Source organism: Ambystoma mexicanum, chromosome 9, assembly GCF_040938575.1.
Source record: "Ambystoma mexicanum isolate Mex_15411 chromosome 9, UKY_AmexF1_1, whole genome shotgun sequence".
Lineage (NCBI taxonomy): Eukaryota > Metazoa > Chordata > Amphibia > Caudata > Ambystomatidae > Ambystoma > Ambystoma mexicanum.
The window spans coordinates 3,031,522-3,059,065 of record NC_090931.1 but is presented as its reverse complement, the minus strand read 5'-3'; the positions used below and the strand labels follow the sequence as shown (position 1 = coordinate 3,059,065).

The following is a 27,544-nucleotide window of genomic DNA, read 5'->3' as shown; positions in this document are numbered from 1 at the left end:
AAGTTGTCCAGTTAAACCACCCAAGAAGGTGGTTGGAGCCACTGATAACGAGTTATTGACACCTGGTTCGGGAAACGACCTAGCCCGACAAGCGTAGGGGTCCGCTTGCCGAGCTTGAAAACAAACTCTTTGACCTCGCATTTTGTCATGCCAATGGTGCTTGTGAACCCAAAACAGCCTCAGCAGTTGCATGCTATAAAAGCATACATAGACAGTGGAGCTATTGGAAATTACATAGACCGTGAATTGGCTTCCAGGATTAAGCTTCCTCTCCGCCCGAAAGTAACCCAAGATGTAATTACTACAGTTGATGGAACCGAAATAGCATCAGGGCCTGTAACGCATTCCACAGTTGAAATCACTCTGGTGGGTCAGGACGGACATCGGGAAGCAATCGTGTTTGATGTGATCAAGGCCCCACAATTTCAAGTACTTCTTGGAATCCCTTGGTTAGAAACACATAATCCGAGAATAGACTGGCGAGCAAAGAAGATAACTTTTCCTGATTGTGAACCAACCTGTTACCCAAGGAATCCAGCTATGGGTCTAGCCTCTGTAACTTCCACCCCTGTACAGCTACCATCTGAATACCAAGAATTCCAAGACGTTTTTCAGAAAGAGCAGGCTAACACCTTACCTCCCCATCGATCTTACGATTGCCAAATCGACTTGGTACCCAATGCACAACTACCTTGTAGTAGGATTTATGCTCTTACTGAACCTTAGAACCTGCATTTGCGCCAGAATTTGGATCAATACCTGGCCAATAGTTTCATTCGCCCATCAAAGTCACCAGTCTCTTCCGCTTTGTTCTTCGTACCTAAAAAGGAAGGAGACCTTAGGGCCTGTATTGACTACTGCACCCTAAATCAGATAACGATTAAGAATCGTTACCCTTTGCCCCTGATACCTGAGCTTATCGACCAAGTAAAAGATGCTCGTGTGTACACCAAGCTAGATCTCCGAGGAGCTTACCACCTGGTACGTATAAAAGCGGGCGACGAGTGGAAGACTGCATTCCGCACCAAATTTGGGCTCTTCGAATATCAAGTAATGCCCTTCGGTTTGTGCAACGCACCTGCCGCCTTTCAGTACTTCATGAATGATGTTCTTCGGGAACTTATCGATGTTTGTGTCATCGTTTATATTGACGACATCCTGGTGTATTCCTCCTCAGAATCTGATCACAGAAACCATGTTAGGGCAGTTCTTGAGAAATTGCGCCAGCACAAATTATTTGCCAAGCTCGAAAAATGCGTTTTTCATACCACAGAAGTGGAGTTTCTCGGATTCATCCTGACACCTCAAGGAATCCGAATGGACTCGCGGAAAGTGGACGCCATTCTCAAATGGCCATCTCCTAGCTCTGTGAAGGGAGTGCAAAGCATGCTTGGCTTTGCCAATTTCTATCGAAGGTTCATCCCGGAATTTTCTCGAACTGTTCAACCCATCACAGCTCTCCTAAAGAAAAACAAACGCTTTGAATGGACTCTTGAGGCTGAACAAGCCTTTCAGGACCTGAAAACCAAATTCACCTCTGCACCTGTATTGAAGCACCCGCGCCCAGATCTTCCTTACATCGTGGAAACCGATGCATCCAGTTCGGCCATGGGAGCTGTCCTGTCGCAAAGAGACCCAGAAACTAACCAACTACACCCTGTAGCCTTTTGGTCCAGAAAATTCTCTCCACCTGAACTCAATTACGCAATTACCGACAAAGAACTACTGGCTATTAAATCAGCTTTCAAGGCTTGGCGTCACTATCTTCTCGGTGCAAGACACACCATCACCGTAATTACGGACCACAGAAATTTGCAGTATTTAAAGACGGCCAAAGCTCAATCTTCGCGACAACTCCGATGGGCTTTATTCTTTGCGGAATTTGATTTTGTAATTACCTATCGCCCTGGCTGCAAGAATGGTAAGGCAGATGCCTTATCCCGGATAGGCATGGAAGAACCCAATTCGAGTTTAGAACCTGTGCCAATCATACCGGAACAAAGAATTCTGGGCTTGACTTCATTGCAAACCATTGAGGACATCCAAGCTCAAATAAAACAGCTTTTTGACTCTTCTGCCTTACTGGAATGGAGTCAAAAGGGTCCTCACTACACCGTTAAGGATGATTTACCCTACTTCCAAGAGCGGTTATTTCTGCCAAGTAAAGAATTGCAGGAACTTGTCATTACCCGTCATCATGAATCATTAATGGAAGGACACCCCGGTATCGCGAAAACAGAAGAAAAGATCAAACGCCACTTCTGGTGGCCTTCTTGGAGAAAAGACATAAAGTCATTTGTGTTGTCTTGCGGAATCTGTGCCCAAAATAAGAGTCAAAAGAAAAGGCCAGCCGGCCTACTTCAACCTTTGGACATTCCACCAGCACCTTGGCACACCTTGTCAATGGACTTTATAACTGACCTGCCTCCTTGTGGCGGTTACAACACGATTCTCGTAATAGTGGATCTATTGTCCAAAATGGCCCATTTTATCCCTTTAAAAGGATTGCCGTCAGCTTCCACCTTGGCCAAGGAATTTATGGAAAATATAGTGCGGTTACATGGTTTCCCTTCCATATTAGTCTCAGACCGTGGAAGTCAATTTATCTCCCACTTTTGGAAGAAATGTTGCCAACTAGCACAAATAGACGTGCGGTTATCCACCAGCCACCACCCCCAGATCGACGGACAAACCGAGAGAACCAATCAGACTCTCGAGCAATATCTGCGGTGCATGTTACACCAATCCGAGTTGAATTGGAAGGACATCCTTTGGATTGCAGAATATGCATACAACAATTCAGTGCATTCTGGAACCGGACAGACTCCTTTTTATACCCTGTATGGTCACCATCCTCGGACCTCTGACCTAGATCCACCTCTGACCCTGGAGATGCCTGCAGTAAATCACCTACATTCCACAATAACCCAAGCCTTCAAAGAAGCTACAACCCACTTACAGCAAGCCAAGAAAAAGTATAAAGAAAACGCTGATTTGCACCGAAGTAAAACTCCTCCTTACCAAGTAGGAGATCAGGTATGGCTAGCAACTAAACATCTACCCCTCAAGGGTCAGCGAACTTTTAATCCCAGATTCATTGGGCCTTACCCCATCAAAGCTATTATCAACCCAGTGGCCTTTAAACTCGATTTACCATCCAACATGCGGATTCATCCCGTTTTTCACGCATCTCTTCTAAAACCAGTACAACCTGGAACCAGACTGTCTGAGCCCCCAGGCCCTGTCCAAATTGATGGAGAATTAGAATTTGAAGTGAAAGACATTTTAGATTCCAAGATAGTTAAGTCGAAACTCTTCTATCTTGTTGATTGGAAAGGATATGGACCTCAGGAAAGATCTTGGGAACCCAGTAACTATGTTCACGCACCACGATTAATTCAAAGATTCCATCGAAGATTCCCGCACAAACCAAAACCCCCGGAGGAAAAGACCTTGGGAGGGGCCTTGAGGGGGGGTACTGTCATGATGCCTACCTCTAAGGAGCCAGGCCGGGCCCAGCAACCCCAGAGGCAGACATCATTTTCCCCAGGGAAGTCTCAGCGGGCCCAAGTCGGGGCCCTTTGGACTCAGTCCTGGCGCCTTAGGCGCCAGGCTCATAGCGGACCCCAGTCCTGGCGCCTTAGGCGCCAGGCTCATAGAAGAGGATATGTGTTTAAGTGCTTGGGTGCACACTTACCTGATGCAGACCTTGCTGCTTCATCCAGGCCCTCTTGAGGCCTGAATGGGACTACTTAACCTGTAGGACTACTTCACCACCCGGGTGTGGTCGGGGAAGGATACATACCTGATTGGTGGAAGGATACATACCAGGAACTTCTTCCAAGGCTATTTAAACCCCACCCGAACAGCCACACATGCTTCGCGTTGTTCTGCACCTAGCAGCTGGACGCTCACCATGTCAGCTCCTGCATCCTGACTTCAGCCACGCCTGCCAGCACCCTGGAACACCTGCAAGGGGAGAAAGGAAGAGAATAGGAGAAGAAAAGCCCTTACCTGCTAAATATGCATCCCGGAATCATTTCTCCAACGGCCCTGAAAAGGAAGACATCATTTTAAAGGCATTTCGTTTCGATCGCTGCAGCGCTGCATTTTACTCACCTTTGCAAGGCGCTTCCATCTTCAGCACCGATCTTCCGGATTCAGCTACGCCCCGGCACCTAGAGGAAAAAAGACAAGAACAAAGGTGAGAGGGAGAAAAGGAATAAGGAAAGCTCAGTTTCCTTTTAAGTCTTACCTGTTGGATTATTCCCACTGCATTTCGGGTCCTGCCGCTTCCTGGCATCTCCGGACCCCGGCCCCTATGGGGAAAAAAGACAAAGACATTGAATGAGCGAATGCAAAGACATTACCTGAGCGCTCATCCAGAACTGTTTCACTTCGGGTCGGCGCCATATCTCCGGCACTCCGAACCCCGGCGCCTAAGGGGAAAAAGACATAAGCATTAGCGCTTGCTGCAATTAGACAACGAACATTATTATTAAGCTTGAACTTTTGAACAAAACTTTTACAGCGCCTTACCTGAACAGTCAAGCTTACCTGAACTCCCATCAATCCTCAATCCAGTGAAGTAACTGGGTTTCAACGCGCCCCTGCATCAGAAGCAGGATGGAGAGCTCATCCTTCCAAACCCTAAGGTGAGGCTTCACAGGGAATCGTGGAGGAGGTATCGTGGAGGGTTGGAAGGGAGTGGGAGGCTTGAGCATTGTTCCACATTTGGTAATACTCCCTTTTCACGCACAGGAGGGTATCCAACGAGCCAGGGAAGCCAGAATAGAGGGGCCCTTCCTGTCCATCTTCAGAGTTCTGCGCCTTCGACGCCGCGCCTCCGTGGGAACCAGGTGAGCGTTACAGATGGCACCAGGAGCCCCGGGGACACTGCAGGGAACCCCCCAAGAAGGAAGACGAGGGGCCCAGAGAGCCCCAGGGCCCAGGGAAGCGCCGGATGGCACCAGGAGCCCCAGGACACTGCAGGGAACCCCCCGAGAAGGAAGACGAGGGACCCTGAGAGAAAGAAGCCCCAGGGCCCAGGGGGGCACGCAATGGCACCAGGAGCGCCCTGAGAGAAACAGGGCCCAGGGAAGCGCCTGATGGCACCAGGAGTCCCAGGACACTGCAGGGAACCCCCCGAGAAGGAAGACGAGGGGCCCTGAGAGAAACAGGGCCCAGGGAAGCGCCCGATGGCACCAGGAGCCTCGGGGACACTGCAGGGAACCCCCCGAGAAGGAAGACGAGGGACCCTGAGAGAAACAGGGCCCAGGGGGGCGCGCGATGGCACCAGGAGCCCCGGGGACACTGCAGGGAACCCCCCGAGAAGGAAGACGAGGGACCCAGAGAGAAACAGGGCCCAGGGGGGCGCGCGATGGCACCAGGAGCCCCGGGGACACTGCAGGGAACCCCCCGAGAAGGAAGACGAGGGACCCTGAGAGAAACAGGGCCCAGGGGGGCGCGCGATGGCACCAGGAGCCCCGGGGACACTGCAGGGAACCCCCCGAGAAGGAAGACGGAAGGACCCTGAGAGAAACAGGGCCCAGGGGAGCGCGCGGGCACCAGGAGCCCCAGGACACTGCAGGGAACCCCTGAGAAGGAAGACGAGGGACCCTGAGAGAAACAGGGCCCAGGGGAGTGCGCAATGGCACCAGGAGCCCTGGGGACACTGCAGGGAACCCCCCGAGAAGGAAGACGAGGGGCCCAGAGAGCCCCAGGGCCCAGGGAAGCGCCGGATGGCACCAGGAGCCCCAGGACACTGCAGGGAACCCCCCGAGAAGGAAGACGAGGGACCCTGAGAGAAAGAAGCCCCAGGGCCCACGGGGGGCACGCGTTGGCACCAGGAGCCCCGGGGACAATGCAGGGAACCCCCGAGAAGGAAGACGAGGGGCCCTGAGAGAAACAGGGCCCAGGGAAGCGCCCGATGGCACCAGGAGTCCCAGGAAACTGCAGGGAACCACCAGAGAAGGAAGACGAGGGACCCTGAGAGAAACAGGGCTCAGGGGAGTGCGCAATGGCACCAGGAGCCCCGGGGACACTGCAGGGAACCCCCCGAGAAGGAAGACGAGGGACCCTGAGAGAAACAGGGCCCAGGGGAGCGCGCAATGGCACTAGACGCCCTGGGGACACTGCAGGGAACCCCCGAGAAGGAAGACGAGGGACCCTGAGAGAAACAGGGCCCAGGGAAGAACCCGATGGCACCAGGAGCCCCGGGGACACTGCAGGGAACCCCCCGAGAAGGAAGACGAGGGACCCTGAGAGAAACAGGGCCCAGGGGGGCGCGCGATGGCACCAGGAGCCCCGGGGACACTGCAGGGAACCCCCCGAGAAGAAAGACGAGGGACCCTGAGAGAAACAGGGCCCAGGGGAGTCCGCAATGGCACCAGGAGCCCCGGGGATACTGCAGGGAACCCCCGAGAAGGAAGACGAGGGACCCTGAGAGAAACAGGGCCCAGGGGAGCGTGCGATGGCACTAGGCGCCCCGGGGACACTGCAGGGAACCCCCGAGAAGGAAGACGAGGGACCCTGAGAGAAACAGGGCCCAGGGGAGTCCGCTATGGCACCAGGAGCCCCGGGGATACTGCAGGGAACCCCCGAGAAGGAAGACGAGGGACCCTGAGAGAGACAGGGCCCAGGGGAGCGTGCGATGGCACTAGGCGCCCCGGGGACACTGCAGGGAACCCCCGAGAAGGAAGACGAGGGACCCTGAGAGAAACAGGGCCCAGGGAAGTGCGCAATGGCACCAGGAGCCCCGGGGACACTGCAGGGAACCCCCGACAAGGAAGAAGTGGGACCATGAGGGAAAGAAGCCCCAGGGCCCAGGGTGCGCGCGATGGCACCAGGAGCCCAGGACACTGCAGGGAAACCCCGAGAAGGAAGACGAGGGGCCCTGAGAGAAAGAAGCCAGAGGGCCCAGGGGAGCGCACGATGGCACCAGGAGCCCCATGACACTGCAGGGAACCCCCGAGAAGGAAGACGAGGGACCCTGAGAGAAACAGGGCCCAGGGAAGCACCGATGGCACCAGGGGCCCCGGGGATACTGCAGGGAACCCCCGAGAAGGAAGACGAGGGACCCTGAGAGAAACAGGGCCCAGGGGAGCACACAATGGCACCAGGAGCCCCAGGACACTGCAGGGAATCCCTGAGAAGGAAGACAAGGGACCCTGAGAGAAACAGGGCCCAGGGGAGCGCGCAATGGCACCAGGAGCCCCAGGACACTACAGGGAACCCCCTGAGAAGGAAGACGAGGGACCCTGAGAGAAACAGGGCCCAGGGGAGCGTGCAATGGCACCAGGACCCCCATGACACTGCAGGGAACCCCCGAGAAGGAAGATGAGGGACCCTGAGAGAAACAGAGCCCAGGGGAGCTAACTTGGCACCGGGAGCCCCGGGGACAATGCAGGGAACCCCCCGAGAAGGAAGACGGAGGGACCCTGAGAGAAACAGAGCCCAGGGGAGCTAACTTGGCACCGGGAGCCCCGGGGACAATGCAGGGAACCCCCCAGAAGGAAGACGAGGGACCATGAGGGAAAGAAGTCCCAGGGCCCAGGGGAGCATGCGATGACACCAGGAGCCCTGGGGACACTGCAGGAAACCCCCGAGAAGGAAGACGAGGGACCCTGAGAGAAACAGGGCCCAGGGAAGCGCTCAATGGCACCAGGAGCCCCAGGACACTGAAGGGAACCCCCCTAGAAGGAAGAGGAGGGACCCTGAGAGAAACAGGGCCCAGGGAAGCGCCCGGTGGCACCAGGAGCTCCAGGACACTGCAGGGAACCCCCCGAGAAGGAAGATGAGGGACCCTGAGAGAAACAGAGCCCAGGGGAGCTAACTTGGCACCGGGAGTCCCGGGGACAATGCAGGGAACCCCCCGAGAAGGAAGACGGAGGGACCCTGAGAGAAACAGAGCCCAGGGGAGCTAACTTGGCACCGGGAGCCCCGGGGACAATGCAGGGAAACCCCCAGAAGGAAGACGAGGGACCATGAGGGAAAGAAGTCCCAGGGCCCAGGGGAGCATGCGATGACACCAGGAGCCCTGGGGACACTGCAGGAAACCCCCGAGAAGGAAGACGAGGGACCCTGAGAGAAACAGGGCCCAGGGAAGCGCTCGATGGCACCAGGAGCCCCAGGACACTGAAGGGAACCCCCCTAGAAGGAAGAGGAGGGACCCTGAGAGAAACAGGGCCCAGGGAAGCGCCCGGTGGCACCAGGAGCTCCAGGACACTGCAGGGAACCCCCCGAGAAGGAAGACGAGGGAGTCTGAGAGAAACAGGGCCCAGGGGAGCGTGCAATGGCACCAGGAGCCCCAGGACACTGCAGGGAACCCCCCGAGAAGGAAGACGAGGGACCCTGAGAGAAACAGGGCCCAGGGGAGCTCGCATGGCATCGGGAGCAGTGAACCCCCCGAAAAGGAAGATGGAGGGACCCTGAGAGAAACAGGGCCCAGGGGAGCGCGCAATGGCACTAGGAGCCCCAGGACACTGCAGGGAACCCCCGAGAAGGAAGACGAGGGACCATGAGGGAAAGAAGCCCCAGGGCCCAGGGAAGTAGGCAATGGCACCTGGAGCCCCGGGGACACTGCAGGGAATCCCCCGAGAAGGAAGATGAGGGACCCTGAGAGAAACAGAGCCCAGGGAAGCGCACAATGGCACCAGGAATCCCAGGACACTGCAGGGAACCCTCGAGAAGGAAGACGAGGGACCCTGAGAGAAACAGGGCCCAGGGAAGCGTGCGGGCACCAGGAGCCCCGGGGACACTGCAGGGAACCCCTGAGAAGGAAGACGAGGGACCCTGAGAGAAACATTGCCCAGGGAAGCGTGCGGGCACCAGGAGCCCCGGGGACACTGTAGGGAACCCCCCGAGAAGGAAGACGAGGGACCCTGAGAGAAACAGGGCCCAGGGAAGCGCTGATGGCACCAGGAGCCCCGGGGACACTGCAGGGAACCCCCCGAGAAGGAAGATGAGGGACCCTGAGAGAAACAGGGCCCAGGGAAGCGCCCGATGACACCAGGAGCCCCAGGACACTACAGGGAACCCCTCGAGAAGGAAGAGGAGGGACCTGAGAGAAACAGGGCCCAGGGAAGCACGCAATGGCACCAGTAGCCCCAGGACACTGCAGGGAACCCCCCGAGAAGGAAGACGAGGGACCCTGAGAGAAACAGGGCCCAGGGGAGCGTGTGATGGCACCAGGAGCCCCAGGACACTGCAGCGAACCCCCCGAGAAGGAAGACTAGGGACCCTGAGAGAAACAGGGCCCAGGGAAGCACGCAATGGCACCAGGAGCCACAGGACACTGCAGGGAATCCCTGAGAAGGAAGACAAGGGACCCTGAGAGAAACAGGGCCCAGGGGAGCGCGCAATGGCACCAGGAGCCCCAGGACACTACAGGGAACCCCCTGAGAAGGAAGACGAGGGACCCTGAGAGAAACAGGGCCCAGGGGAGCGTGCAATGGCACCAGGACCCCCATGACACTGCAGGGAACCCCCGAGAAGGAAGATGAGGGACCCTGAGAGAAACAGAGCCCAGGGGAGCTAACTTGGCACCGGGAGCCCCGGGGACAATGCAGGGAACCCCCCGAGAAGGAAGACGGAGGGACCCTGAGAGAAACAGAGCCCAGGGGAGCTAACTTGGCACCGGGAGCCCCGGGGACAATGCAGGGAACCCCCCAGAAGGAAGACGAGGGACCATGAGGGAAAGAAGTCCCAGGGCCCAGGGAAGCGCGCAATGGCACCAGGAGCCCCAGGGACACTGCAGGGAACCCCCCAGAAGGAAGATGAGGGACCCTGAGAGAAACAGGGCCCAGGGAAGCGCGCAATGGCACCAGGAGCCCCGGGGACACTGCAGGGAACCCCCGAGAAGGAAGACGAGGGACCCTGAGAGAAACAGGGCCCAGGGGAGCGCGCAATGGCACCGGGAGCCCCGGGACACTGCAGGGAACCCCCTGAGAAGGAAGACGAGGGAGGGGTCAAGCATACAAAAAGAAAACTACGGAGAGTAAAAGAAACAAACAAATGTTCAAAGGGTGAATGAATACGATGAGAAAGTAGAGGGAGAGATTCTGTAGAAAAGGAAGAGAGAAATCAAGAGTCAATTGCCTACTTTTCTTTCCCTTCATTTTTAATCAGGAGCAAGAGGAAGAGAGGCCAACGCGTGCAGGGACCCCCCTACCCCGCGTGGCGGCATTTCAGGCACTTGCCTCCTTAGTAACCGATGCATGTAGAAATACTGATTGCAGGATTTTTGAAACTCCACAGGCATTTTTTTCATTTATGATCTGATATCATAGATTATTTATAATGCGCTTAATACCCAGAGCTTTCTAAGCGGGGACCCGAGGATCGAACCTGTGGTGCTCGTGTCGTTTTTCTTCCAAGGCGAGCACGTTGCCCCTGAGCTATCCTCCCATTTCCACCTTAATTGTGTGGGTGTAAGAGGATTCTCTGCAGTAGCAGATCTTACCCCAGTGAGGTTTTTAATAATGAACAGAAGGGTCGGCATTGACCCCCATCCTTATTACATTACAAATGGTGCGAGAAGGTGGACAACCGAGCTACCACTTTTTCACCCTCTTTGGGGGTCTACTTTGGGTTTTGTTTTTCATAAAGTTGAAAGAGTGCTCTTTATTTCTTTATCAGGAATAATGGTTTAATATTTGTTTTTGTTGTTTTCTTAGAATTTCTATTTCATCATCTTAGGTATAGGTAAAAATTGGGGGATTTCCGATGAGGTATGTTACCTCATAATCAAGGCAGTGTTTACTGCAGGGAGTGTTCCCAGGAATACTCACCTGGTCGATGATTAGGAGGCTGCAAAGACAGCTAGTATTTACTGCAGGGAGTATTCCCGGGAATACTCACCTGGTCCATGATTAGGCAGGCTGCAAAGACAGCTAGTATTTACTGCATGGAGTATTCCTGGGAATACTCACCTGGTCCGTGATTAGGCAGGCTGCAAAGACAGCCAGTATTTACTGCATGGAGTATTGCCTGGAATACCCACCTGGCCCATAATCAGGCAGGCTGCAAAGACAGCTAGTATTTACTGCATGGAGTATTCCCTGGAATACTCACTTGCTCCATGATCAGGCAGGTTGCAAAGACAGCTAGTATTTACTGCATGGAGTATTCCCAGGAATACCCACCTGGCCAATGATCAGGAAGTCTGCAAAGATAGCTAGTACTTACTGCATGGAATATTCCGGAGAATACCCACCTGGCCTATGTTCAGGCAGGCTGCAAAGACAGCTAGCATTTACTGCATAGACTAGAGAATTCCCGGGAATACCCACCTGGCCCATGTCCAGGCAGGCTGCAAAGACAGCTAGTATTTGCTGCATGGCGTATTCCTGGGAATACCCACCTGGCCCATGTTCAGGCAGGCTGCAAAGACAGCTAGTATTTACTGCATGGAGTATTCCCGGGAATACCCACCTTGCCCATGTTCAGGCAGGCTGCAAAGACAGCTAGTATTTACTGCATGGAGTATTCCTGGGAATACCCACCTGGCCCATATTCAGGCAGGCTGCAAAGACAGCTAGTATTTACTGCATGGAGTATTCCTGGGAAAACCCACCTGGCCCATATTCAGGCAGGCTGCAAAGACAGCTAGTATTTACTGCATGGAGTATTCCCGGGAATACCCACCTGGCCCATGTTCAGGCAGGCTGCAAAGACAGCTAGTATTTACTGCATGGAGTATTCCTGGGAAAACCCACCTGGCCCATATTCAGGCAGGCTGCAAAGACAGCTAGTATTTACTGCATGGAGTATTCCCGGGAATACCCACCTGGCCCATGTTCAGGCAGGCTGCAAAGACAGCTAGCATTTACTGCATAGAGTATTCACAGGAATACTCACCTGGCCCATGTTCAGGCAGGCTGCAAAGACAGCTAGTATTTACTGCTTGGAGTATTCCCGGGAATACCCACCTGGCCCATGTTCAGGCAAGCTGCAAAGACAGGGAGCATTAACAAATCCCCATTTTCCCCTTTTAACCAACCTTATGATGAGGCCCGAGAGAAGAAAGAGGAAGACAACATGATAGTGAGAAAAAAGGAAGAACGAGAAAGGAATAGTAGCCCTTCCCTGTTACCAAACCCAGGGGCTCTACTTGACCTTCCAAACACAGAGAGACACTTCTGTCAGAACTCTGCCTTCCAATTCCTTCAGCTGTTGGATTTATGTGTGCCAAGAGGTGGGTTTAGGGATTGCACTCTGGAATGCCCACTACCGCTACACGAGTCTGGAATCCAGTGCTACAGCATGGGGGAAGAGACCTGCAAACCTCTTTGCCACCTTTGCATCCCTTCTACTACTCTTCTGAGTCCTGGTGGCAGAGGTGCTAGTGCCTTGCTGCACCTTTCGGTTGTCTGCTGTTGGGTCCAAAGGCCAGTTCCTTTTCATTGGGTTGTGCCATCGAGAGGCATCACTTACTCCACCTGTATAGGCCAGAGGATTTACCCACTCTTTCCCTAGGGTAGGTACTCAGCAGAGCATTAATTGCTCCTCAGGCCAGTGGCTGATTGCCTGGCATAGCATTTAGAAGTGCTATGTTTTTGCCCAAATCCCTACCAGCCAATTCATGATAGCACCAACAATTCTTTCTCAAGTGCACTGAAGACAGCCACTTGGAGCGGCACTATGGAAGGTTTTCAATGGGCATTAAGAGCTCTGCTTTCATTCATAGTCTGTTTTAGCCATGTGTCACTTGAGGATGTCCATCCCATTCTCACCACTCTCACTTACCAACGTAAATGAGGTTCTGTGGCCTGCGTTGGAAGAAGGTCCCAGTGGCTTTCGGCGTTGACACATAAGCTCCTCTCTCAACAAGCTTTGTCACCAGGTTTAGGTTCTGGTTCAGCACTGCGATGTGTAGTGCCACCTGCCCTATGTCCCAAAACACAAACACAATATTCAAGAAGCAAGTAAGCACCCAAAGGCGTACAATGGCAGTCTTTTCTTCACTCCCCTGCGGTACCTCAAGGGTTGCCAAGGGAACGATTTAATTTTCACCAACGTTTTCACACACACACACACATATATATATATATATATATTCACTGAAAAAACTTTGTTAAAGAGACGTTATGGTTAAGTTGCCGTGAGAAAAACCAATCAAATTCAGTGCACATTTTTTTTTAAAAGGGACATTATAGTTACTTTGCACTACTAACAACCTATCCATATTATGGTTACAAGTAAAACCGAAGACCCTCCAGAAATTCTGCTACGACTAACACCCATGACATCAAAGATACATCACAAATGTAATTGATGCCATCACATGTGCATTTACTTTGCATGAAAAGTCTGTACAAGGGATTGTTATTGTAACATTGGCAAAACAGTGTCAGGAGTCATTTGGATATATATCACGAGGTACGTAGTTCATTAAGGAATGCATTGCTATACACAGTATTGTCTTATGGACGGCTTTCCAGTATAGGAATCTACTCGTGTAGACACATTGCCGTTGTGTGTAGCATACACAATAGCGGTGCAATGTTCATAATCTTGCCATGTTGGATAGTGACATGACAAATGTTTTCATATTAGAGTTTTACGTTCTGTGCAACATGTAATAAGTAGGTAATTGCTTCAGACAAAATATAAAGAAACCACAACGCATACAAATATGAGCATATACAGGGGAAGTAACGTAAGCAAAAAAGCAGCAGTACTACCAGAAAGTGTTCATAACCTAACGGATTATCTTAATGCACAGAAATGATTGCTGTGTTTCAAGGCTCTTACTTCCCCTATGTACATGTATCACATGATGTGACTGGATTCCTTTTTTTGTTGACATTTTTTTTTAGTTGATATATCAACTTTTTCAATTATTATATTAGATTCACATATTTAGACAGGTTCTTCCTTTACATACACTTTTTGCTTATTTATACAGTGTTTAAGAAAAGATGATTTGTGACCTAAGGCAAGTATCCATAAAAACAGTTGTTGTCGAGTTTGCATATCTAAAACTTCCATTGTCTTGTATTACTTATATTATGAAACACTAGGCTCATCCAAGTGATCTATACTATTTCAATTTTAGCAGTTTAAAGGAGAAAAGATTTTAAAATAAAATCCGTCAGTAATTCGGTTAAGTTTGCATCTGGCCTAACAACTATATTCATACCGATATGCTTTCCTAGCTGGTTACTTTAGATATATTATTAAAATTCCTAATTTCAGTGCCTCCAGTTAATAGTTCATAAGATAGTCATACAGTTCAAAATGTCAATCGATGCATTTAAAATGTATCAAGTTCAGATCATAAAAACACTGCATACCAAGAGTAACTTATACAAAAAATAAAAATAGAGCGATTCATTCAGATCCTAACAACAGTAGACAGAATTAAAGTTAAAACTCAACATCATTGTAGTTATAGAAATATTACTTTCTAGATGATGTCATAATTAAACTTGTGAATAGTCTTGTTTACAAAGTGCCACAGAGAGTACTCATTAGATAACTGGAAGCATGAGTTTTTTGGGCCTTAGCATTCAGGTCAAAGTCATTATTAGAAATTATCACATTTATATCTTAGAATCATCATGTTTCAAGGAATATCATATTAAACACGTGGAACCTCGATGGAATAAAGTTAAAAGCTCCACACCAGAGTATACCATTTTTTCACTTGATCAGCTACTCTGTAGGTAGATCATAAAAAAAAAGATGTGAAGTCAGAGGCATTTAGAGTGTTCAGACCCGTTGCAATTAGAGTCATGTAACCAGTACATGTGGGCTATGCAGAATCCACAAGACTAGCTTTACGGCAAACTATTAATTATTGTTTTTTATCACTATAAGGCAGTGCTGTGGATATGGATTTATGTTGTTCCATTGCATAATGGTATATAGAGTTGGGCATTAGATGTTCAGCTCCATAAAAAACGGAACCATATCAATAATCAAGGAGGTGTTGGTAGCATTAAACACTGCTGTCCGCAATTGTTCTTTTGATAGGAGATTTCTCTGTTCAAAATCTTTGTGAAAATGTATTTTTCTTGAATCTGCAAGCGTTTTGCATTCAGTGACTAGGTGCTCGGTGGTCTCCTCCTTATCATCTTGGTTACAAAATCTACAGATTTTGCTTGACTGTTCTTCTTTTGAACATGATGCAATTTTTACTTTGGTTGGTAGCAAATTAAGGCGGAGCTGCAAAAAGAAATCAGCATATATGGGGCCAGGGAATGTCCTGAGATAGAGAGGGACTTCATTTAGAGGTTTTTATTATAAATGCTCCATTTTTAAATGTGACATATGTGGTGCACGTGTCCCGTGTAGCAATCCAGTCCTGTCTCCATAGCTTGAGCTTGGCTTTATCGGGGTACTCAAGTAGTAAATCTATTGAGATATCCGCCATTTGGAGTGCTTGCTTACAGGCTTGCATCCAATTTTCAAGTGGACCAGAGAACAGACTTTCCAGCAAGGTTTTAAGGGCTGGGAATAGGTTTCTCGAGGTAGTTGTGGAGATTAAGCATTGGATAGCATGGATAGCATTAGCCAAGACACAGAGTTAGAAAGTGATATCAAGCCAAGCTCAAATTGGATTAAAGCTATTGGGGTATTTATAATTACTGGTAGGATTCATCCCATCTGACAGCTTTGGGGAACATTTTCGTTTGGCTGCCATAGCGGATAATGGGGATACATTTTTGCAAGTAGAATAGTCTTGTTAGTAATATCGAAAATCCCCTGTATTTCTTCTGTACAGCTTTACCTTGAATGCTAGCAGTCTCATTCTTGCACTTAGTTCGGATGTATGTGGTTGGTCTGATGAGGGGGGAGTTAGTGTTTACTCGTAGCTATTTATCTTGAGGTATTTGGACAAGAGAATTCTTAGCTAGAACCCAGTTACATTTGTATCCTGCTTTCCGTGTACGATGATGGAATACAAGAATGTTAGATTTACTTGTGTTTATCACAATATTGTTAGCTTCAGCATAAAGAGTTAAGCTGTAAGCTTCCTCTGCAGTCCAATAGGCGTTCTGTCTAGAAGTACCAAATCATCGGCATACAATAAATGAGATATTTGGTAGCTTCCTAGTCTAGGGGGAAATGAACGGACAGCGTTAAAAACGCAATAAATATCATTAATGAAAAAGTTAAAAAGTATTGAAACAAAAGGGAAACCTTGTTTTAGTCCTGAATTTGTTTTGATAGCTTTATAGCAGGCCGTCAGCAGTAAGTTTTATTTTAACAGAAGTTTGAGAGTAAAACTGGTAGATTAGGAAGCTAATGTAGGATGGACAGTTTGAATTAAGTAATTTATTCCATAGAATGTGCCGAGGTACGGAGTCAAACGCCTGTTTGAAGTCAATTAAGGCAATAAAAACTGGTTGTTTCGTTTGTATTGCTTGAAATTTAATTCTAGAGAGCATTAAAAGATTTAAAGCAGTGCCAATTCCAGCAACACATCCAGATTGATGGGTATCCATCAGTTCCTTTTCTATAAACCAATTTATAAAATCACGTATTAAAAGTCTAGCTAAAAATGTTCCCAGGGTATCTAAAAGCGCAATGGGACGGTAATTATCTGGATTAGCTCTGTTGCCTTTTTTATAGATTGGTATTAGTATAGCTTCTTGCCAGGATGGAGGTATTTTTTTTGTTCTCAAAATCTTTTTAACTATTATATCGAGGAGGTCCGCCCAAGCCTCGGGATATGCTTTAATAATTGCATTAGTTAAATTATCAGGTCCAGGTGCTCTGGAGGAGCTCTGTTTTTTGATTATGATTAGTATGTCAATAGCATCAAATTTGAAATTACTTAGGTCAGGTATCTCACTTACTGCAGTATTTGATGGAGTTCCTGATTTCATAAGAAGCTTTCGAAAGTGGTTGGTCCAAGTTGTTTCAGCTATTACATTTATCTGTAGGGATCTGTGTGCGTTCAACCGCATATTGTTAATTACGCGCCAGCTCTCTCCAGAGGATTTGATTAAAAGCGCTTTAAGCATCATCCCAGCATCAGTTTGTCTTTGCAGTTGCAAGATTTGTTTTGATATATAGTTTTCAGTAAAGTCTTTGTTGCACTAGACAATGTGAGTGCAAGAGCTCTCAGGGCTCGTCGCAATTCACCTTTAAGATTTTGTATCACTGGATTCAACAGATATTTCTGTGAGGAAATCGGTTGAGTTGAAACAGTATTTGTTTGTTTAATAATCTGGATATAGTCATTATAAAATACTTGTGTCGGTCCCTCATTGTTTTGACTATTCTCAATAAGTTTCCGATGAAGGGTAGCTATAAGTCTAGGATTCCATTTGAGCCGGTTTCTTGAATTGCGTAGCTCGAGTGAGCATTTATAGTATTGGGCATTTCCTCGACTATGAGGAGACCATCGTGTTTCCAATATGTTATGATCACTATGTGACTTGGAAAGAGGCTACGTATTTATTTGCATTATGTAAAATAAATACGTAGTCTAGTATAGAATGGCTGGTGCCTCTGGACCATGTTGCAGTTGGGGGGGAGTCTTTATTAGAGGAACCATTTAGCATACACAACTGTCTTATTTTCATTAGATCGAGCAACTTACACACCTTCGAGTTAGTACCTATTTTTGATGGTAAGAAACAATTCATATTAAGGTCACCAGCGATGATCGTAGTCATGATATTAGGATCCAGTAGAATTTGGTCCAATATTGTTTCAATCTTGTCCATGAATTGGCCTTCAGTAGGAGAAGTCGGATTACAATAAATATTTAGTAATGCAGTGGTTGGGTAAAAGGGATGATTTCTCTTAGAGATATGAATTTTGACTGCTTGGATGCCAGAATCTGGTGACAACCATGGTTCAAGAGTTAATTTGGAATCATTTCTTGCTGCTATTAATTGTCATGCACCCTTCTACAGTCAGCGGCCCTACTCCTCTGGGCTCACTCCTTGCTGCCCGGCCCTTCTGGGCTCCTTGCCGTGTAGCCTGCTTCACTCCGCTGCCCTAAGCCCTATCCCTCGGGGCTTCCTTCCTTACAGCCCTGCTCCTTTTGGACTTGCCCATTGCTTCCTTGCTTTTCTGAGCTTTCCACCTTGTACCCTACCGTCCTCTGCTATCCACATCAGTTTACCTTCATTATTTACTTTCAGTTATTACAGTTCCTCTGTTTCCTGACTGCTGCTCCCTTGCTTTCTTCCTTGTTTTCAACCCTCAGTTCTTTCTCCCTATCCAATCTTGTTATACGGCTTTCCCTTCATTTCCTTCTGCTAGTTTGCTATTCAACTTCCTTTTCCCTGGATTTATCTGTTAGTGTCTTCTCTTGTACTGTTTGTTAACCCCTTGTACAGAGCTTGTCTGTTTGTTTCCGTCAGGCAACCTCAGCCCCTTCCCTTGTTTCGTTTCTGCGTTACAGACACCCTTAGCTGTTGTTCCAAGCTATGAGCAAACAGCGTGGGCCTCTGTTATAGCAAACTGTGCAGAAGGCTAGAGTTTTCCTAAGGTTCGTGGAATACTCTTTTCCTATATCTGCATACACCCCAAGAGGGAATTCATTCTGTACCTTTTTCCTTGCTACTCTTGCCTACTCTTCGTTCTCTTTCCTTTCAGCTGTGTGTGTACTTATCTGTCCACTTTACTTTGGCACAACCACCCAAACCCTTCCTGGGTGTCCTGTGACACTCTTAATAGAGTGCCATCCCTGACAGAATGCAAGAGCCAAAAATGTCTTGTTCAATAGGCAGGAAAGGCACACACAGACCAAGGATGCTTTCCTTTCGGGTTAAGAAACCTTTGCAAAAATCTATAGTTTCCCTAAAGACAGCAAACAAGAACCTTAGTCTAAAGAACAGCCTCGCCTTAGTAAACAAAGATTTACAAGCACGGTACTACACTCACTGGCATGCTGACCCTTCTTCCATGTATAACTATTATGACATTTGCGACAATGATCCGCAGTCCTTATCGGTTGAATAGCTACAGCAAGATAATGAATTCTTACAGATCTTGTTAGCCCAAACAGTGAAAGACACTCCTGCGTCTGATATTTTTTCTAACACTGTTACAGCCAAGGATATTGCACTCATTGTGGGGGTCTCTAAACCAGAGTACGCTGTTGCTAGAGGGATATGTTCAAGATCTGCTTGGCAAGCTCCCCAGTCTACTGGAAACCCTCATTTGACAGGACACAGCATTATGTATCCTGAGGTTAGTTCACCTAGTCCTGGGTACAAAAGACCAATACTGACCATCTGTGGTCTTAATACTTCCCCAGTATCTACCAACCACAATAACCTTAACGTCAGTCTTCCCATTGCTACAACCGAATTTTCTGCCACACCAGATTCTGAAGCTTTAGATCAGGCTAATGATACATACCTGCTACAAGAACAACTCCTATGCCTTACAAGAAAGACCGAAGATCTCTATGATGACTTTGTTTATTTACATAGTAAAAATTCCAGACCTTTTGACACAATGTCTTACACCCGAAATACTGTCTTTAGAGATCGACATGGTAAGGCCTGGAATGGCCACGCAGAAAAGGATACAGATTTATACCAAGCAGATGGAAGACCTAAATTTAGCATATGCATCCCTTCTAAAGTCTGACACAGCTCTTTTACTTTCCAACCACAGCAACTCAGGTTCTGGTACTCTAGACCATGTTTCCAATCCTGAACAATACCCATTACCTGCCTGGAATCCAGCCTTTCCATCAGTCAATACCCCAGACCCACCAAGTAATTTGAGCACACCAGACTTTGAAGATCAGCCTTCAGAACGCCTACCCAATCATGACCCCACATCTGTCTTACTACCTGTTACTGTATCTGCTAGCCCAATCTCTGCTGCTCCTCCTGCTAATACTTCTAAATCTGCTACTGTTGCAGCATCTCACATCACTCTTTTCGCAGCAGAAGCACCCCCTTCCTCTCTGCCTGCAAGGACAGAACCTGTTGCTAAGTCAGATAACAACTTTTCTTTTGGGACTACAGCTCCGGTTGTTCTTGCTGGCGCCTCTGCAGCACTAAGACTACCAGACTCTACTCTATCAGTCTCAGGTGCGTCACTGTCCGCTGGTTCTTCTATGGCACCCACTCTCCCAGTTGCTACAGCATCGGAACTATCCACAGCCATTCATGATCTCTCTGCTGCGGTGGCTTCTGAAACTCCTACAAATCATGGAGAACCCGCCACTGTGACTCCTGACGTTTCTGCGGCTAATCTTGACTCTGCCATTGCTGCGTCTGATGCCTTGGAAAACCTTCCTAAAGCAACCAACTCTGCTGTACCTCTGGCTCCACCTTTCACCACCTTACTGTTGCCTTTCAAAGCAAGCTTTGCCATGGAACCTGCAACAGACATTCACAGTTCCTCTATTCATGAACACTCTGTTGGGTTTTGTGCTCCAAAGACTTTGTTTTTTCTGATTTCTATCGCAAAGGTTCAGCACATTGATACCGTCTCCACCTTTCAAGACTCCCACCTTACAACCTGAAACAGTTTTTGGTGCTTCATGATGTGCCTTTTTGGAATAAGACTCTTTCACGGTGTGACAGACATTCTTCTTGTTGGTCGGCCTTCAGGGAGCCTGGAGAGGGGCCTGGAGAGGGGCATACTGTCATGCCTGCGCCATGGGCGCATACATTGGCGATCAATATGGACAAATTGTTATTCATTTATCTACAGAAAACTCTTGGATCAACCGCTATTCACTTTATGGACCTTATTTCCCATTTGCGAGACTTTGGTGCTTTTTTATTTTTCCCAAAAAACTACACTTACCACAATGCACTTAGCTATAACCATCTATTCCTGGCTATTCCTATTTTTCTTCATCAGAACTACAATCCCCAGAATCCCTAGGGATTTGCTCTGCTTCCACCAGCTCAGGAACAGAGAGGGAGGTGGCCGATTGTCTGCAGGTGTGCTGAGCCAGGTGCAACCAATTAGCCTGCCTCTGTGCTGTGCTGGGCGGTATAAAAGCTGCTGCCTGCAGGAGCTCAGTCTCTTGCATTGAGAGTCCTTCTGGCACCTTTTTGCTTCGAGCTACAAACTTTGTATGCTGTTTCCTGCTTACACCTGCTTTTGTTCCAGTGCCCTGGCGGGCTCCAGCCTTGCAGCCGATCCCGCTCTGCTGCCTTCTACCTTCCGCCCTGGGCCTTTTGGGCTCCCGCCTCAGCCCTGCTCCTCTGGGCGTCCTGCTTTGCAGTCTGCTACACCCTGCTGCCTACAGCCCTAGCCTTTTGGGCTCCCTGCCTCAGCCCTGCTCCTCTGGGCGTCCTGCCTTGCAGTCTGCTACACCCTGCTGCCTACAGCCCTAGCCTTTTGGGCTCCCTGCCTCAGCCCTGCTCCTCTGGGCGTCCTGCCTTGCAGCCTGCTACACCCTGCTGCCTACAGCCCTAGCCTTTTGGGCTCCCAGCCTCAGCCCTGCTCTTCCAGGCTCCTGCCTTGCAGCCGATCACGCTCCGCTGCTACCTTCCGCCATTGCCTCCCAGGCTTCTGCCTTACAGCAGATCACGCTCCACTGCCTTCAACCTATAGTCTTCGTCCGCTGGGTTTCCAGTCTAGCAACCTTCTACAGTCCTCCTGCACCCTTCTACAGTCAGCGGCCCTACTCCTCTGGGCTCACTCCTTGCTGCCCGGCCCTTCTGGGCTCCTTGCCGTGTAGCCTGCTTCACTCCGCTGCCCTAAGCCCTATCCCTCGGGGCTTCCTTCCTTACAGCCCTGCTCCTTTTGGACTTGCCCATTGCTTCCTTGCTTTTCTGAGCTTTCCACCTTGTACCCTACCGTCCTCTGCTATCCACATCAGTTTACCTTCATTATTTACTTTCAGTTATTACAGTTCCTCTGTTTCCTGACTGCTGCTCCCTTGCTTTCTTCCTTGTTTTCAACCCTCAGTTCTTTCTCCCTATCCAATCTTGTTATACGGCTTTCCCTTCATTTCCTTCTGCTAGTTTGCTATTCAACTTCCTTTTCCCTGGATTTATCTGTTAGTGTCTTCTCTTGTACTGTTTGTTAACCCCTTGTACAGAGCTTGTCTGTTTGTTTCCGTCAGGCAACCTCAGCCCCTTCCCTTGTTTCGTTTCTGCGTTACAGACACCCTTAGCTGTTGTTCCAAGCTATGAGCAAACAGCGTGGGCCTCTGTTATAGCAAACTGTGCAGAAGGCTAGAGTTTTCCTAAGGTTCGTGGAATACTCTTTTCCTATATCTGCATACACCCCAAGAGGGAATTCATTCTGTACCTTTTTCCTTGCTACTCTTGCCTACTCTTCGTTCTCTTTCCTTTCAGCTGTGTGTGTACTTATCTGTCCATTTTACTTTGGCACAACCACCCAAACCCTTCCTGGGTGTCCTGTGCCACTCTTAATAGAGTGCCATCCCTGACATTAATAATCCAGCAGCCGGTCGTCCTCTCGTGGCTTTAGAAACCAAGATTGAAACAACCTGATGTGGGTTTTGTTGTTAATAGATGAAAAAACCCTCTTGTGTTCCATGAGGCGAGAGAGCAAACATGAAAGACAGTAGAACAGTTATGCTACTGTAAAGTAAGACCCTTGTCTCTGGCTTGAGTCACCCAAGCCCATTTGGATTCAGGGATCTGCACGGGTTTGAAAGAGTCCGTTTTGCAGTTGCAGCAGATATGTGAATCCATAGATGGATTATTTCCAGAGTTAGTGTCCAAAGTACATTGGGCTGATTTAGATGTTAGGGGTAGGTTTGATGAGGGCGGGGGGTGCAACGGCTTCGAGGAGCAGGCCTTTCAGATGTAGCAGGTGTCTTTCTCGCCAGACAAGGTTTTTTACAATTAGCGAGTGTATGACTATTTCAACAATATCCTGATGAGCAGGTATAGGCTATCTTACAGCCTGAATGTTAGCGGAATTGATATGTTTTAACAGCACTATTGCATGGAATACTGTGAGAAATGTTGACTGGTTAGGAAATGGATAAGAGTGTAGTCTGTCTACCATTGTGATTTGCATCATTTCATCTTGTAGGCTCCCAGATTCATGGGCATGGTTGTTACAATGATTTGGCTTAGCATTATGTGGTCCTTCCGTTGGAACCCATGAGGTGGGGATAAGTGAAAGGAGTTCATTTCTGTTAGGTACTGTAATGGGAAGTATATTAGAAGTGGAAGGATTGGAATTAGCATTGATGCTGGACACCAGACCACTACCCGTGGTGGTGGCCTCATTCCCAGGAGGGGAACCCTTCTCAAGGGGAGCTCGGTCAAGTATATCGTTAAATATTGATCCAACAACATTTAGAACTTTGGATCAAAAACTCAAGTTGACGCAGAACGTAGGTCTTTGGTTAGAGGGGGCTGAGTTGACCTCATGCAAACTATGAATGATAGTTCCAGAGATTGACACATTGTTACTAGAGTAAACTGACAAGTTCATAAGTTCATCAATGAGGATGGTCTTCATTTCGGTGTTTACATCAGTAGTACAACCATCAAAAGTCTGAGCATTAGACATAGAGGATTTTGCAGCTTTCTTACCTTTGGACCATGACACACACAAACTCGGAGAGTGAGGTTTTTCCACAGGGATATCAGTATCCCTTTCGTGATGAGTAAGAGAGTTGCTCTCAGATGGGGACCCACTTGTCAAGATATTTGCCATGAAAGCTTTTGTCTTGGACTTAATGCTTTTGTTTTTTTATTGGTAGGGGTATGTTTTTTTGATTTTTTCTTTTTTCTTTTGGTCTGAAATTAAATTGTGATTAAGGCCAATTTGGGAAGTACTTTTCGTGTTTCATTTTCTTTTTCTTCTCTTATTTTGAGAGGCACGACAGAAAACATTGCACAAGGGTAGCTCCATCCCATGAAGGGATGAGGTGTTTGACAAGATCAGAATTGTTGCCTGGGTGAGGTTAGCAGGGGAGACTTGATCCCTCTTAGTCAGTGGCATCTCCATAGGTGTGGCAGCGACCGGGTCATGACTTGTGAGTTCAGGTTCTTCGTTACCACGTGAGCCTTTCAGCATGTTTGGCAGGTGCCAGACAAGCCAGTGTCATTTATTAGTCAGAGGTTTTAACATCCTGGCTTGAGTTGAAGCTCTTTGGTCAAGAAGTTCCAATAGCTTAGTTAGTGTAAAGATAGTCGTATTAATGGCAGTGAGGGCGGAGTAAACTGCCGGTTTTACTATTGACGGGAAACAAAATGATGGAAGTGGCATTGGGTTCGCAAAGGATGCAGCCGAAGATGAATTCAGGTCAGCAGGTGAGATTATGTAATTTGGGAAGTCCGTTGGATATAATTCAGGTGAATTGGAAAGTCTGGATTGGGTCACCTTGGCGTGCATCAGGTTGGTATTGGGTGCAGTTTTGGAGGCGGGGGGTGTTTGGGTTGAGTGTGCAGCTGGGGGGACAGGCAAGGAACTATGCCAAGCATTCAGATTCCTGGCTAAGACTTCAGCTTTGCTTGGGTTGGGGGGACCTTTCAGTACTTGTGAGTAGAGTGTGAGTGAACTAGCAGCATCTGAGAGCTGTGGTAAACCTGGAGATCGGACCTCAACAGGCTTGTCAGGATGATACCCTTGGTGTATGAAAAGAGTCACCATCAAGATTCTGGACGGATACTGCAACACACTCCTGCATGGTTCTGTCTGATAACAGAGGAGCTGGGTAAACTTCTGTGTGCAGAGGAAGGTTTCGAAGAGTCCTTCTGCCATTTTTACGACCACTTCCCCCACTAACACACCTGCTATAACATTCCTACAATGCACACAGAAAAAGAAAACTGCATCTATCTTACCAAAGAATAGAAAATATACAGATTGCATGCATTTTGAACATGGTACCTGCCACTTACCTTGCATAACCTATTAAATAAATAATATTGACCACGTCGGACGGAGCTACAGAGCAATTCTCTGAGATAAGCTATCTAGCCCTCGGACCCAATATCTTTCATTTGGCATCCATGTCACCTAACTTGTGTCGGCCTTGATAAAGACTACGGTCGAAACGCGCGTCGGCTCTTTGTTTCACCCTTATGGCAAATATTGCCAGAAGTTGTCATGTGTTATTGAGTACATTAAAAAGCATGTACAGAAACAACCTTTGACTGATGTGTCTACATTCTCCACTCGCGTATAACTTGTACCAATACAAACCGCACAGAAAGTGGACAACCACGAACTGCCAGCGCCAACTACCAACAAGGCTTGTCACCTCACCCAGTACTAAATAATCATACTGTCATTTGTCCCATCTCCTAACATCAAGTGGACCTTACAATGCTGTGTGCTTACAAACTTTTCTTTTAATGCCCACTTGCATAACTGTCTTCAGATTTCATATTTCCATTTTATCACCACTCTCTCTGATGTATTTGTACATGAAAAAAAGAAAACCACATTGGAAACTCTGTAGAGGAGGTCACAGACATGGCCTGCACCCCAGCCCCCCATTTCAAGGTACCAGGGACATACTCGCCGAGATAAGTGACATGAGGAACAAATGAACCAACAGAGAAAAATTCTAGGCCTCTGCCCAATGCACATCAGAAATGCAATACCCATCGAAAGTGCCTATAACCAGACAGCCATGGGCAGCTCGGTACCCACTGAGACAACTGTACCAGCAGCTCACACAAAATGAAGACTACTTACAGGCCGTCCCTGAGGAGACCCAAAGAGCCCTAATGGAGGGTAAATGATGACGACTTAAGAGACCAGATAGACGTACAGATGAACATAAACAACGAACGAAACAAGGGCGAAATACAAAGAATAACGATGTAAAGGACATATAAGAAGAAACGATGCTGATACATAAAGAGACTTAAGGAAACGTAGTGGTGAAGCAAGATGAAAGTCTTCAACCAGCTAACGCTTGTATATAGGCTTGGAACGCACAAAGCTAAGAAAACGGAACTGCTTGCAATGCTTAGTAGAAGAATAGAGCGGCATGCGCCAATTATATATCTACCTCAATGAAGCACAGTATACAAGTGCGACTCCATTTTGTAAAAGCAGAATTAAGCCCAGGCAGCAAAGGGCTAACAAGGCCCAGATTCATATTCCATCCAAAGCCAAAGGAAGGAGCAGAATCGAAACTCAGTAAGAAGCAGCTCAATGCCTGGGAATTCAAGGTCAACCTAAGGAAGGGAGGAGAAAGGCAGCCTCGGAGAACAGAAACTTCAGAGCATAGCAGCCACCCAGTGAAGGTCGAGATAAGGAGGCCTCATGCAGGTGGCAAGGCTATGGAAGAAACAAATACACGGAAAGAAGGAGAATGAAGCAGATTCACAGTGGACAGACATGTGACCAACCAAGGGCGAAGAGGTACCAACGTCTGATGTCACCCAGAACCCAAGGATGCCATACCTTTTCCTGGTAAGAAGCTACAGTTTCGAGGCCATCCTCAGCCAACTAATTAACACATAGCCCTAAAGTACTGATTGATGGAAGGGAGGCAGGGTGAATCTTGGGGCATGCCGCATCTGGGTGAACATTCTGCATGCTGCTAATTAAAGTGGAGATTTATACTTGGGGGTGTAACTGACCCAATCACAATGGACCAAGTAATCTAGGGTCCTATAGTTAGTAGAACCAATGAGACGTCGTAATTGTAGTGACGTCTATCACGAGTGATGTAGAGGGATGGGCGTAGACGCCCACCCGATAAGAATTATCCAATCCTTAGGCTTTGTTACTATATACAGATATAGCACCTATACTTAAGTAACCTTTTCCAGCCAATAGAATTATATGATAAACTTATGAGTGTTGCACGTCAATGATGACGATTTTTGGGTATAACTATTGCTGTTTGAATGAAGAGTTGGGAAGTTGAAGCAAGACAGGCGATCGCAACACTGCTGATTTCCATTTGTTTCCCCGTTTTTGTACTTGTCATTAAACAGACTTCCCTTTGCCAAACCATTGAGTTGTCCTTATTGAAATGTATCGGAGTAAGAGATCCTGCACCCCATCCTCCTCAAGGTGCAGCTATCTCATTTTAAGGTGCCTGAGGGCGAGCTCTGAATCTCAATGGGCCCGTTCAGAGGTCGCTCCGCCCTCCAGTACACTTGTTAGTGACGAGGATGGTTTTGACCATCAACTATTGATTAATTAATACTAAGACACCTATTGACTGTCGACACAAAGTAACTCTAGGCCTTCGGCAATATCACGAGTACTTCGCTATTCTGCTCAGTAGACTGAGAAGCTTCCCATGGACAATGATATTATAAGTACATAAAAGAAAAACTGCAGTAGGTCGGAAGAAACCTGCCTTTCAAAGCATCACTCTTCTCATTCCTATAGGCAGCTGATCGGGCAAAACAACTGGGCAAGGCGGTAAAGGAAGGGCGGTGATCCCGAATATCCAGAGAGGAACCATGCGAGCAGTGAGTTAACCAATAAAGTCAATATTTTGGCAAAAGTTTTGTAGACATTAGAACAAGTAAGGGAAAAGGTAACGGAGGGTGGCAGAAAATGAAATAATCAGAAGTAGGGAACATTGTATATATATATAAGGGGATAATGACTCGAGTATAATAGAGAAAAACAGTGATTACCGGGATAGATACCCGAGAGAAAAACAGTGGTTACTGGGATAGATTCC

At 48.1% G+C, this 27,544-nt stretch overlaps 1 protein-coding gene across 2 annotated transcripts in view; it reads right to left on the bottom strand.

Annotated features, from left to right (window-relative positions):
- Positions 1-27,544, bottom strand: part of LOC138487598 (transient receptor potential cation channel subfamily V member 6-like) — a 623,206-nt gene that overhangs the window by 494,459 nt on the left and 101,203 nt on the right. For both annotated transcript variants that reach the window (XM_069614065.1, XM_069614066.1), the window contains exon 4: positions 12,748-12,888. In XM_069614065.1, the coding sequence (XP_069470166.1) occupies positions 12,748-12,888 (141 nt within the window). The remainder of the gene's footprint in view (positions 1-12,747; positions 12,889-27,544) is intronic.